Raw genomic sequence first — 14,055 nt, 5'->3', positions numbered from 1 at the left:
AGGCTGGTAAACTGACTCAGCACCAATTAGTATCACTAGCCTTGAAATTCAAATGCAAACAAACAAAAACATTTAGCACAACACATAAGTTAGCCACATAAATACGTTAGTTGGATGGAAGACTCTCGTCTTCTTCTCCCTACTCCAAAAGAAATGCCTGCTTTCCATTTCAAATTTGCTAACTCACAAAACCATTACTCCTACACATTATGTAGTCAAAGAGTGAAATCACTCTTTAAAGTTGTGCCATGCACACACAGGCCCAGAAATCTATATTCAGACCCTGACTTTGTCATGTTTCCCTCGTGAGTGTTGTTCTGTTGAATCAAATCACTTGGCGAAGATGCAAGCTGCACACGACCCATTTCCAGCTCTGTAATCTCTTATTTTTACTCTTTGGTTATGATCACTTTATAGCCTGCATTCACACACCCACACAGGGCAGCTGTAACTCATGCAGCTCTTTGATCCTTTCTGCTTGAATGATTAACTGTCCCGTGCTAAAACTCACACACAAAGTTAAAGATGCATTATGCTGCAGAAGTCTTAATCTGCCCACTTGCTTAAAGTCACAGATTGTGCTACAGAGAGCAAGAAAAGGAAAGACATATGGACATAAATGCAAAGCATATGAGCCACAATAATATGAGGGAAAATAATCAAAATCTTTAATTTCATACATGCAGGAAGCATGAACACATGGTGAGATCTACTGTACTGTGAACAATGGAGACACTAGAAGCTGCTGGAAAACAGATGATCTGCCAACTGACAGACTGAAACATCAGGGCGTATAAACTGGGGAGGCTGATTGGATAAATGATCATAGGTTAGACGAATTTAACTAATGAGAGTGCAAAGGAAGGAAAACTGACAGCTGACAGGAAGTGAAACGGACAGGAGCGCAAATTGACGTGTAAAGTGCAGGCTTTTTACAGTGGATTTATACTTATGTGTTGGAAATGCAGACCTGGCAATGACAATGGTTACTTAAGCGGGCTACACCGCAAACTCAGATTCACAGCAGAAGCATAATTTAGGCATAAATTACAATGTACCTATGATGTAGATTTAACACAAAATACATTGTCTCTCCCAGCTTGACGCAAATTGAAAGGGGTTTGTTTATAACTTTGAAGACACTATATTTTAGATGTATATGTATTAAATAACAGTAAAAAGGTCGATGATTTTAAGGAACTTAGACAGTTTTAATAAAGTCTATGACTTCTTGCGATGCTTTTTAGTGAGTTAAATGTGGACCTTTAATGAATTGTTTTATAGATGCTGATAGTCCAGCTACAAAAAAATCACTACACCTGAGAAGCAGAGGGTATAAAGTATTGTTGCTTGTCTACCAAACTAAAATAATTTCTCCCATATCAAATGGGAGTTAACTGTTTTAGCTCAAATTTAACTTATAAAGTATTTAAGTTGAAACCTGCAATGTAACATCCGTGGAAGAGAAAATCAATGTAGCACACAATAAACACAATTCAATCTTTGCTTTTTGGTGTCCCACCCACAAAATTTAAGGCATTTACTAACTATTCTATTCTAGCTGATTCTACCTTGCGGTCTTGTCTCAAATATGTAACACCGAGGGACTAATTTTGGCCTTTAATTTAGTTTTGGTGAGGAAAGACTTTGTTTTCACAGCAGTCACATTTAGCTCAAGCTAAAATGGTTTCTGTCTCGTCTGGTTTTACAGCTGAGGAAAATGTGTGATATGGTGAACTCTACAAGCTGAAACTGCAGTGGAATGATCTGAACTGAAACACAGTTAAAAACTGCTCTCATACTGCCACTGTGAGGCAAAAGACAAATATTCTTGGAGCGTTATGTAACACAACACAGGGCATTTCACTGGGCTTGTTGCAATAAGTATATTTTGCTATAGCCAGACTGCCTGCTGGACCTCACGTGTCCCCATTTGCCTCTTTTGCACTTGCAGATTTTCTGGTCTGGTAATCTATTGATAGTTAGTCAAGGTAAGATGAAACATTATTGATCCGCTGAGCAGTGGAGGTCACTGCAGATTCACCGGGAAAATTAGGGAAAATGGTCCTAGCGAGTGCACAAATAGAAATGTGAGATTGTGCACACGTACGCGCTCTACATGTTTAAATAAAGACTGCGCTGGCCTACCTTTGAATTCAAAACCTGCATTCCTTTAGTGAACCTATTTTCTGATTTCTAAAAAAGATAAAACCATATTTCTCCATGTTTAATATGTAGGAGGACAAGCTGTATACAAAAAACAAAACCACACTTTTCCCCAACAGTGACAGCGACATCCGCACAATGCTGTCTGTGCAACATGAAACAAGCAATGATCCAAAAGCAGCACAGTGTGGGTACAGCTCAGGTCACAGTGCTGTATTCCTCTCTGTGTTTACTTAGCCTGTCCATGTAATGATAGGGATATCTGTAAAACTACCACTGCTGCCTCCACTCTCTCTCATTCTGTCTCCTTGTGTCTGTGTGTTCTCCGGGCTCTGCAAAGTTAACGTCTTCTCCTTCTCCTTCCTCCTGTCTATGCTGTCCAAGTACTGTATGTGGATGAAATGGCCTGCACAAAGATACCACTGCCCCCCCAGTCAGTGCTGATACTTTCCTAATGTTAACCAAATTCTTATTTAGTGACGTGTTTACATTAGGTTTGTCTGTTCTTTTGGACTACCCAATAACACTTATTGTATTGCATTTAATGCTCAGCAAGCAGCTGTTCCTCTTCTTTCTATATTTCTTTTTTCTTTACGTGTTCTCCGCTGCATGAAAGACAAGCATCTCTAAAAGAGCAACTGCTGTGTCTTTGTCTCGTTCGGTCTTTAAAGTGTCCACTGAAGCTTGTGTTATTAGTGTGACTGCCACAAAAGTTACCGTTGATGTTTAATTGTATACGCCGTCTCCTTTACTGCTAAAGTGTTTATTGAATCACTGAGTCATCTGCTTTTCTGATTGGATAATGTGATAATTGATTAGCTCCTGCGTGTGTGTGTGTGTGTGTGTGTGTGCGTGTGTGTATAAAAGAGAATGCTAATATGGTATCACTCTACCTAATCTAGGCCTGGCAGACTGAAACGTTATAATTTAATAAATATTTCAGTAGTAAGCACGACTGTGTGGGAGTTCCATTCGATTATACTTATGAAGTAATTTCCTCTGATGCATCATCTGCCTCTCATTCAGGTGGCCGTACATTTATTTTTTCATGTTTATTTGTGTACAATGTTTTCATTACCGGGTTTCAGGTTTAGGATTTGTGTGACTATAAAGACACTCCTCAAACACCCACACACAAGCACTGTGGCTTTATTTTACCCACTGGAAAAGCTTGTTTTCTGAAAGCCTTGAGACTTTAATGCCAAACAGCTGAGCTCCTCTTAAAGCAGTTTTCAGCAGCCATCTGAGACCCTGATTCACGTCTGTCTGTCTGTCTGTCTGTCTGTCTGTCTGTCTGTCTGTCTGTCTGTCTGTCTGTCTGTCTGTCTCTCTCTCTCTGTCTACCTTGTGAAACAAAGGATTAGTATGCAAGACAACAAGGCATTGATCAACTTCTACATTTACTCCAAAACTTTCTGGGAATCAAGAAAAGTATGGCCTTCAGGACTTTCTGGCCCACTGTTGCTGTTATTGGAGCAAACTGCGGTTGTTCTAACTCAGTGTGTATTTTTAGGATTTGAGAATGCAGAATTCAAAAAATCTCCAATGCCACACAGTTGTCTAGAGAGTTTGACTGTCACTTGTGATTGCTGTGCAACACTTCGTTTTCATGTTGCAGAGATAAATAAAGCTGGAGTTGATTTAGCTCAACAGGCTGGACTGTAGGAGAGTGAAACCAGACTGCAGACAATAATCTTTACAGTTTAATTGCTTTTGTAACTAATTAAAACCACAACTACAATATTAAAAAAAATAAATCAGACAGCAACTCTATTCAGCTGCAGCTGAATGAAGTGATTCACGTGAGGCAGCTTCACAATCACAACTGTACTGTGGCCTACAAAGCTGTCTCTGTGACCATTCACGGCTGTTCTGTTTATAGAAGAGCAAATGTTATCCTGGAGTTCGTGACAACGCTTCATGTTGATGTTATTTTGGCAGCACTGATAACCTACGGTAGCTAACAGAGTCTCTTTCATACAGAGATTTGATAAATGAGGTGGTGGAGTGTGCCTCACTCACTGATGCCAAATTCACCCAGAGCCTTTGCTCAAGCCTGATTTTCAGAGCGTGCTCTGATCTCACTCACTCATATACACGAGCTACGAGACAACGACTCTCCACTGCATTTTAACTGATTTGTTTTTACAGGCCATTATCCTGCTATGCTGCTAAGCTTTACTCTTTATGAATCCATGCTAGTTTTTGTTGGCAGAATATTTGGTGAATATTTTTTTCCTCTTCTTTCCCCCCCCAAATACAACATTAACAGTTTCCACTGCTTCATGCTTCTTCCTGTTTCTCTTCCCTAATAAAAGAGGAGAAAACCATATTTTCCTCCCACTAAGACTTCTGTACCATTGAGCATGCATACATTATTATAATTAGGCTAATGTTTTCAGGTCCTGCCAAATATGGGGATATCAACATTATGTTAAGGCCATCTCATGTGGACATATTTTTTTACATTTTTATTTTGTATCCAGAATGAAAAGACCTCACTCATTTATTTTGTGCAGTTTCATGTCATTGCACACTAGCTTCTACATCAATACTGTTAAGCAGTACTAGAAATCAGACAAAGCCTCTGCTTTCTGCTGTTTTCTGTCTGTCTCAGGAGAGACAAGCTGCAGCCCAACCCCAATCTCACACCCAGAATCACAATAGCAAGAACTGGCTGGCACTTTTTTCATGATCTCATGCCCCCAACTTCACTGGGGAATAAGTGACTATCTCACAGCAATACTTGATGGGAATCAGGAAGCTCCTCCCGGAGTCACAGAGACAGGAAGCACAAAAAGAGTTACATCACTCTATTTTGATTCTTTAAATGTATCTCACTCTCTTCCTCCTCTGTCCCTGAATATGCAGCTGTTTTTTTTTTTTTTGCATGTCTAGTGTGTTCTCTGTGAATTAGATGTAAAAAATAGCCCTTATTTGATGACTACATATAAGACTAGAAGCAAAAGGGATAATAAAACTTATATTCTTGGAAATATGTCAAATTGGCCAAGGCTGCAGAGTGCCAACAAGAAAAACAGAAGCTTAGTATTAAAAAACGGATGTGACAACTTTTGTTATTATTAATCTAATCTGCTGCTTACATCTGTTTAATATCAGCTCTGCCTTTTGTTTAATCACACTTCAAATGTATTATGTCCTGCACTGTACTCTAACCACAACAGAAGATAATCAGCAGCACTGCCAAAATGTCCACTAAGTGCAAACTAAACCCAAGCCTCATTACTGCATGTGTTGTACCTGTGTATCATGTCTTCCAGCCTCTTTCCTTGCTCTTCATCTTGTTCCAGCTGTTTCCGCCGTGCCTCCTCTTCTTCCACTCCCATGCCCTGGAGGAGCCACCGCTCACGCATAGCTTTGGACTGAGGACACAAAGACATGCTGGTTTCAGTTCATGCAATGGCTCAGTCACTCTAGAGTACAGATAGAATGGCAAACTTCTTGTGACTAGAAACAAATCAGTGTTTGACTGGTAATTGTATTGAATTTTGTTTTGCTGTCTGCAACTAATTGCAAGTGGCTGTCCACAGGGCTGAGCATATGATACTCTCAACCTCTGGGTGACCACTGGTGGAAGGAGACCCAGCAATGACCCACCAGGGTGCAATAACTCTCAGACTTAAGGTTTGCAGATAATCCCCATCTAATTTATAAGAACAGACAGGCTGCCAATATGTAACAATCAATCTCAGTTGTTGTGTCATAAGTTCACACAAGTTCAACCACTGCTTTTGGAATAGATTAACCTATTTTCCTGTTTGATCAGAAGATCACGATGCCATGACTCCACAGCTGGTTGGCTTAGCATATAAACTAAGGTTGGTGGGAAATAGAGATGCAAAGGTTTAAAAACTAGAAGCAGAGATGCATTTTTTTCACTAGACTCTAGAACTAACAAGAAAGAAATGTAAGAAATAAAATGTAATAAAGCATGCCAGAGTGCTTTATTTGACCAGTTAAACTCCAGTGAGATCAGTAATTAATGCTAGAAAAAAGCTACAAAGTGGCAATGAATCAATTAATAATTGACAAAATGGTTGTGATTATTTGTCTGTCAAATCAATCCAGTGAGTAACTGTTAGCTCTAATAAATGGCAGCCACATTAGAAGCCTGTTAACTGATAATGCCTTTATGGTACACTCCTACTTTACTTTACTATCTGGATACAGTTGGTCTAATGGTGCTTAGAGTCTTCTCAAATGACCAAATGAGAATGTTTAGAGCAGAAAAGGTTGTTGACCTGTTCAGATTGTGGAGATCAGCAGACTACATCAAACACTACATCAGCATCTTTGCGATAGTGTATTTTTGTGAAACATGCTGTTAACTGCCACTGGAGCACCGTTACGGGGGCTAGATTCCTCTAATCACTGCCGAGCACAGCTAGAACAAATAACCAAACATGTAGGAGTTTTTATGTAACACAGAAACTCTGAACTCAGCTGCTACTCGTAGGAAACTACTCTTTGTTAAAGGCGAATCCCACAAGCCCAAGAGAGATACAGCAACCATTCTCCGTGATGTAAACAAAGTTATTTTGTTAGGAACATGCGTTATAAAAGCGCTTTGTTGGCTAAATATCATCATGCATAGACAAGGTTGTTTTCTTCAACTAAGAGTGTTTTTTTCTGTGAACTATAACAAATTTATTTTTTCTCGAATTCCAAAAAAGGAAAGAAATTTAAGTACATTCACTGTGAGGATGATGCTTTTCTATTAAGTTTTACTAAAGAAGCAGTTTAGTGAAAATTTATCCTTTGATCATTTTACTGCTGTGTGAAGAGACAGATGGTATTTTGGTGCACAAACATTTCTCCAATTAGACTAAACAGGGATAAAATATGAAGCAGATTTTCTGCTGTCTCGCTGTTTCTGTTTAAATGATTTGTAAGATACTATTAAGCTAAAGAAACAATTCTTGTTTCGCTATGCCTTATAATAACAAAACCAACAACATTGTTCTGTGTTTTATGGTATTTTATTGCGTCTCGATGGCATTTCTGTCTCCAGATTTGTCCCAGAGACATATCTGGGCACACAAAAATTCCATATACTGCATGTGGTCCCTTTAGCCCTGTGTTTACGTTTCATGGATAAACAATATAGATTAGACCCTACATTAAACACCAGGTTTGTTTGTCTGACTCTTGCAGTATTAAACACAGAAAATCAACCAGGGTGCCAATCTTCTCATCACACAGGCGGCTCTGGATTTCTTTAATGTTTTATAGATAATGCCAGAGCTCTGTTTACGCCATTAATGTCTCCGTTTCTGTCTGGAGCTTTGCTTTGTTACCACAACAGAGTGGAGCGGGAACACTCTGATTCACCTTTTAGCTGTTTACTGTCAAACTGTTGCTTGGCTGGAGGTCATAGAGCTGAAAATTACCCGTGTGACTCCCCCCACCGTGCGCACGCACACACACACACACACACACACACACACACACACACACACACACACACACACACACACACACACACACACACACACACACACACACAAACACACACACTACTTGTGTACAAGTAGTTGAATGCTGCACAGCCACTAAATCGAGCTGATCTCACATATACACTGATTAAGTCCTAATTAAATATTTAGAAACTCACATGGTGGCAAGTCAGTGCATGTAAGCATGTGTAATCATGGTCACTATGACCTGCAGAGTTTCAAACTGAGCATCAGAATGGGGAAAAAGGTGATTTAAGTGACTTTGAAAGTGACATGTTTGTTGGAGCCATACAGGCTGGCCTGAGTATTCCAGAAACTGCTGATCTGCTGGGATTTTCTCACACAAAGATCTCGGGGTTTATAGAACATGGTCCAATAAAGAAAAAAAGCCCCCTCTTCTCTGCGTTAAGATGCCTCGTCGATGGCAAATGTCAAATGATAATGGCCAAATTGCATATGCAGAGCATCTCTGAAAGCACAACATGCAGAATTTTGAAGGGGATGGACAGCAGAAGACTGCACCGTGTGCACCATCTTTAAGATCAGAACAGGCTACAATTTCACTGGCTCACTAAAATTGAACAACAGATGATTGGAAAAATGTTGCCTGGTCTCATGATCTTGGCTGCAACATTCAGGTGGTGGGGTCATGAAACCATGGATCCATCCTGCCTTGTATCAACAATTAAGGCTGCTGTGTGGCAGTGTGGAGGTATTTTTATTAGAACACTTTTGGCTTTAAGCGGCTCGAATCAGCCTTTGTTGTTATTTGGCGCTATATAAAACAATTGAATTAAACTAAATTTAACTTTAGTACCAACTGAGCATCTTTTAAACACCATAGCATACCTGAGTGTTGCTGCTGACTTCATCCATCCTTTTAGCTCAAATCATCTAAAACAGGTTTCTTGAACATGACAATGAGTTCACTGTACTCAAATAGCCTCCACAGTCACCAGATCTCAATCTCAGTGTTTCCAGCACCTTGTTAAATGTATGCAATAAAGAGTTCTGAAGGAAAAAAAGTGGTTCATGAGGTGCTAGCAAGTTCCACTGTGTCTGGTGAGTGTATGACAGAAATATTTTGAAAGGCAGTTGCACAACCTGGTTATCAGTTAAACTGAACAATTTAAAAACTATGTTGTGCTAAATTTTCCCATCCATGTTTGATTTTCTTGCACTGCAGTTTTCCATCACAAACATCAGTGAACTTCTAAAGTAAACAGCTAGTTTCAAGTTCATTAAGCAAATTCCACATTCCACGAGATCACAGCGGTATTCTCTATATGATTTAGAAACTATCACTTATTCAGAGGAGCATGCTTGTGCCTGACCTCTTACCAACACTGTGGAGTTTTATCAATACCATAATATATACTGTATATAACAGCTTTCTTTAGCATTTCGGCTATCAAAAAGCATTGGTGAATAACTTGTTTTCCCCTGAGAACCAGACGGCTCTTTGCTTCTCTCTCATGCTGTTTAACAGACTTTCCATTTCCTGTTGAGCTCTGACACACAACCACTCTGAACTCGGCTATTAAAGGGAAGGTTTCAGGCTGTTATGAATGTCTGTGCTTGTCATCAGAAAGTGAAATAACCAATTTATCAAAATATGTAACGCCCAGTTGGAGACACCGCTTCAAAAAGAGAATTCATGGCCAAGGTTAAACTTTGCTCTGAAGTCATGACGATGTTTACAAAGTTCCAGACTCATATCACCACCTCCATTGAGAGGCTTGAACCATGCAGCCAGGAGGTCCTTATCAAATCTCTGGGCTCTAGTTCCCGTTTCCTCTCCCAAGCCACTGGGTCTCCAGAGATTGCTCAACAAAGCCTGCTTCATGCTGCCTGGCAGCGTGGCACTTAGAGGTAATGGCCATTAAATGGAACTGTGTGACCAGATGCTGATTACATCTGGAGTTCAAGCCTAGTGGTGTTATATGAAAGAAAAGTACACAGATCATTAGAGATCAGTGGCGGCTTGATTTTGCAGATAGAGCAAACATATTCAGATTAAGATCCATTCTGACCTCTCTTGGTTTTTCATTTATCTCTAGGGAGCATAAGAAGGATAGTTGAGTTGTGATGACTTTTGAATTAATCCAAACTTATCACAGCCATTTAAGGCTGGCTCCAAATGTGAGTTCATCCATAAGACTTGTAAGGTAAAATGCGCAATCAAACCATTGACTTGAAGTTATGCTTATTGTATTAGTGTCTACATCACTGCAGATGCCACATCAGTTGCACTGTCAGTGTCCCACTAGACTGTCCCTTCACCTGTGAACACGTTTAAGTCACTTAAATGCCGCCACTTTGGATGTAAACTTGAGTGGGCACTTTACCTTTTCTTGGCTAAGAACTTCAGACTTGGAGGTACCAACTTTAATCCAAGTAGCTGTTGACTGCAAACTACTCCAATGTAAGCTGGAGGTTATTGCTTGATAAAGCCAACAAAATCACATCATCAGCAAAAAGCAGAGTCGAACTCCCGAGACCACCTGAGAACACCCTTCAACACTTAGCTGTGCCTAGAAATTCTGTCCATACAAATTACAAACAGAACTGGGGACAAAAGGCACTTTGGTGGAGTCCAACTCCATCGGTGATTAAGTTTGACTGTTAGAAATGTAAACCAAGCTTTCACTGCTGCTGAACACGGATTCATTTCCTTAATTCTCAGAGTTCACAAAACCAAGAATGGATGCCAAAATCTGAGGCTTCAAAGCAGCAGTGCAGAAACCAGTCGGTGGCATCAACATGGATGTTTTCAAAGTTAAGTTTTGTCATTTGCAAGAAGGCTAATTGAAACTTAGCTGAAGTACCACTGAAAAGTTGGTAAGTGTAGCACTGAAGCACATCGGTGCAGCACTGATAAAACAACAGTGGCTATTAGTCTAAATGGCAGTCATTGCAGTAGTCTGAAATGTCAGCAGTTTGTGTCATGTGTAATTTGTTATGATTATTACTTTCAGTGAAGAATAACCCAGATCGCGTCCAATAAGAAAACAGACATTAGAAAGAAGCACTGATTCATCAGCACTTTCAAAGCAAACACACACGCTAAAAAATGTTACGTATAAAATATGCATATGCTTAGAAAGATACACACTCTTTGCAGATGAGCCCTAACTGGAAAACTGGACTCTTGAGAGGCCTCAAAACCAAATATATGAGTTAGTGTAAACCCCAATAAGTGGCTGAACTGCACTGCACGCTTTAATGAAAGTGCACATGTCTTGAATCAATGTTTTTGTTTTGCCCATGTTCCCATAAGTGGGTGTTAAATAGTGGAAAACACTGGTATGTGGAATCAGACTTATTTGATAAAGGATTCATTCATGCCAAGAGTGTTTAATGACTCTAGTTAGCGAATGGAATGCATTTTTATTGCAAATATTAAAACTGGTTCCCATAGATATTTATGTAGTTTAATGAGTACCCACAGCTATTCTCTTAACCACCCTGCAACTCTGCAGCAGCTACGGCTGTGGGATTTTCCTAATATTGTCTTTTGAAGTTAAACCAATTATACATCACCAGAGCAGCACCATATTTGACTTGTGTTGCTCATGCACACATTTTATAAACACAGTGACGACACTTACAATAAAAGTCCAGTGACATATAGTTTAAACAGCTTCACATCGTGTGTCACAGCTCGAAAATTATGGGATGCCTCAGTCTGTTGTGTCTCCACCTGACAGAGGTTTGGTTGGCTGAATTTTGTGTACAAGGCCAAATAACTAATTCTGTAGTGGTTGAAAGAAGAAGTCCACATAAATTACAGATGCCTGGAAGCTGCTCATTTTATAAACTCATAATCTGTCAGCAGCTTGCATCCCCTGCCCTACGTTTTATTTGGACATCAAATCTGTGTTTACTTGAAACAAAAATCTTGGCTTACCGGTAGTGGCTGGCATTAACTATGAGGGGATATATTTGTGTGTTTGGATTTGAGTGTTTTTCTGGAAAGAAGAAAACAGCCAGGCCAGGGCCTGCTTAGCCAAAGGAAACTCTTGTTCTAATAGGCCTGCACACCAGGAGATACTGAGATGGAATCACTAACATCTCAGCCAAAAACTGACAAACACACTCACACATGCTCATGAGTAATTAAACACACTTGCATGCGGAAAAGCAGCTTGCTTAAAGGAGACAAAACAGTTAAGGAAGCTGTCAAAGTCGATCTATCTCTCAAGGGTCGAGGTTATATCTAGATGAAGAAAGAGGATAGAGCAATAACTCATAAAAGCATCATGACTCACGTCATTCCCCTGTGATCTACTAACCCTAATCTGCACTCTCCACCTTCCCTTCATCTATACGCTGACCTAATTTTAATCAACCAGTACCTCAGTCAAAAATGTATCTCTCACATGCAGAAGCTCATGCCGTTTTAGCTCAGCTGTAGACAGAGAGTGCATTCAAGTAATGAATAGCTCTGTGTAACACGAGTAAGCAGAAAAGTCTGTAAATACATCACAATCCAGGACTTTTGTCAAACATCCAAGTTCAACTGAGTGAATGTTGGTATTTCTCTGTCCGTTGTCTTTAAAAATCTTGAAAAATGTTAATAAATTTATAATTTTCAAACTTAGCCCTTACAGTGGTACTATAAGTGTTATAACTGAATTATGTTTAGAATGCGAAGATGGATAAACAGCTACTGAGCATGTCCAGGATTATATTTCCTTGTGCACATAGACAGGCGATGATGTTTTATTGATCTAGTATAAGAACAGCAGGGAATTTAATTCTTGCTTGAACTGTAAATAACACTTATCATGCACTTACCCAACATATGTATCATAAAAATACGACATACCTTGACATGTTGCAGCTGCAGCAGCAGGTCATCAAGCTGGCTTCTTTTGTCTTCAATTTCAGTTTGCCGCTTCCGTTTCTCCTGGGAGACAAAGAAATGTAAGAGTTAAAAATCAAAGAGCCTGTGTGTTACTGTTGTAAAGTTGAGTCTTGAGTTTGTAGCATTTAATATTGCCTGAAAAAAATGAAAGTAATGATGTCACAGTAGAGCTGATGCTTAACTTCCTCTTCCTCTTTCAGCTGCTTTCTTTAAGGGTTCCCACAGTAGATCATTTTCCTCCATCTCCTATCTCTAACCTCTTCCTATAGACACCAACCCTCTGCTTGTCCTCATTCACTACAGCTTCTCTGTTGTCTTCCTCTTTTACTCCTGCCCGGCAACTCCACATTCAACATCCTTTGTCCAGTATATCCACTCTCCCTCCTCGCCACATGTCCAAACCATCTCTGACTCTCCTCTCTAACTTTGTCTCCAAATTGCTCAACCTGAGCTGTCCCTCTGATATACTCATTTCTGATCCTGTCCTTTTATACATTTTACAAAAATCTATAAATTTTGTCTGCCTCTATGTGTTAGTCCTGTGATAGACTGGCAACCTGTCCTTAAACCCTAAAACAATGAGATAGACTCCATCCCCCTCATGACCCTGAATTGGATAAGCGATCAGGAAGATGGATGGATGGATGGTGTCTGAATTTTTGACTTATGTTCTAAAACATCTTTTGTGAAATTTGGACCTTTTGGCCACAAAATTCAAACAAACATATCTTGGACTTCGAGGCAATGTTCGTGCCAAGTTTCCAAAAGAGATGTGAGATCTGAGGGATAAATGGATCAACAACTGGAAAACATAATGCCTTCAGAGACAGCTTTCAGCAGCGCCTGGGCATAAGAATACAATTGTTTTATTGATTAAATGTGTTTAGATTTTAATGGTGCATTGCAATCTGCAAGACAAAGATCCCTTTGGGACAAGTTTAATGGAGAGATTAACGTTCAAACAAATTCAGTTTAGACGTGTGCAGAGACTGAAATGTGATACACTGTCAATCTCAATTTAATAATGATAAGGTGTGGTAGAGTTTACTGGTCGAGTACTGTCACGGATGCTCCAATAAAGCCAGATTTTATTCATAATAATTGTTTTTTCTGAAAAAAAATTCCACTGCACTGTGTGCTGTCCGCATACTGTACATATGTGCAATTAAATGTCTGGTTAAGAAGACCTGGGTAGAAATATGGTCCAGGGGGCATACACAGGAAGGAAGGAAAGTATTAGAGAGGTTGGAGGTGAAAGCTTATTGAGGTTTGAGAGGAGTTAGTGCTCACAAGCTATATAAAGAGGAGAGATTTGGCCTTGATGACGCCACGTGGCACTGTCATTGAACTTGGGGTGGGAAGAACATTCCTTTATGTTGAGATAAAGGATAAATAATGGGTGGGAGAGGAGGTGGATGCATGGTGAGTGGAAGGTTTTAAGCTGAAAACAAAGAAAATACACACCAAAAACTAGAACGATTAAAGCATGCACATGAATGCATGGAAATGTACAAACAAAGCAGGTCCCAGTATAAGCCTGCT

At 39.7% G+C, this 14,055-nt stretch overlaps 1 protein-coding gene across 3 annotated transcripts in view; it reads right to left on the bottom strand.

Annotated features, from left to right (window-relative positions):
- The window catches only part of LOC116324958 (bromodomain-containing protein 4), a 90,507-nt gene that overhangs the window by 54,518 nt on the left and 21,934 nt on the right, over positions 1-14,055 (bottom strand). For all 3 annotated transcript variants that reach the window (XM_031745753.2, XM_031745755.2, XM_031745756.2), the window contains exons 3-4: positions 12,475-12,555; positions 5,428-5,549 (exon numbers count right to left, since the gene is read on the bottom strand). In XM_031745753.2, the coding sequence (XP_031601613.1) occupies positions 5,428-5,549; positions 12,475-12,555 (203 nt within the window). The remainder of the gene's footprint in view (positions 1-5,427; positions 5,550-12,474; positions 12,556-14,055) is intronic.

The sequence above is a fragment of the Oreochromis aureus genome, linkage group 7 (genome assembly GCF_013358895.1).
Source record: "Oreochromis aureus strain Israel breed Guangdong linkage group 7, ZZ_aureus, whole genome shotgun sequence".
NCBI classification, from domain to species: domain Eukaryota; kingdom Metazoa; phylum Chordata; class Actinopteri; order Cichliformes; family Cichlidae; genus Oreochromis; species Oreochromis aureus.
Note: the sequence above shows the minus strand (reverse complement) of the source record. Positions and strands in the feature narration are given on the sequence as shown.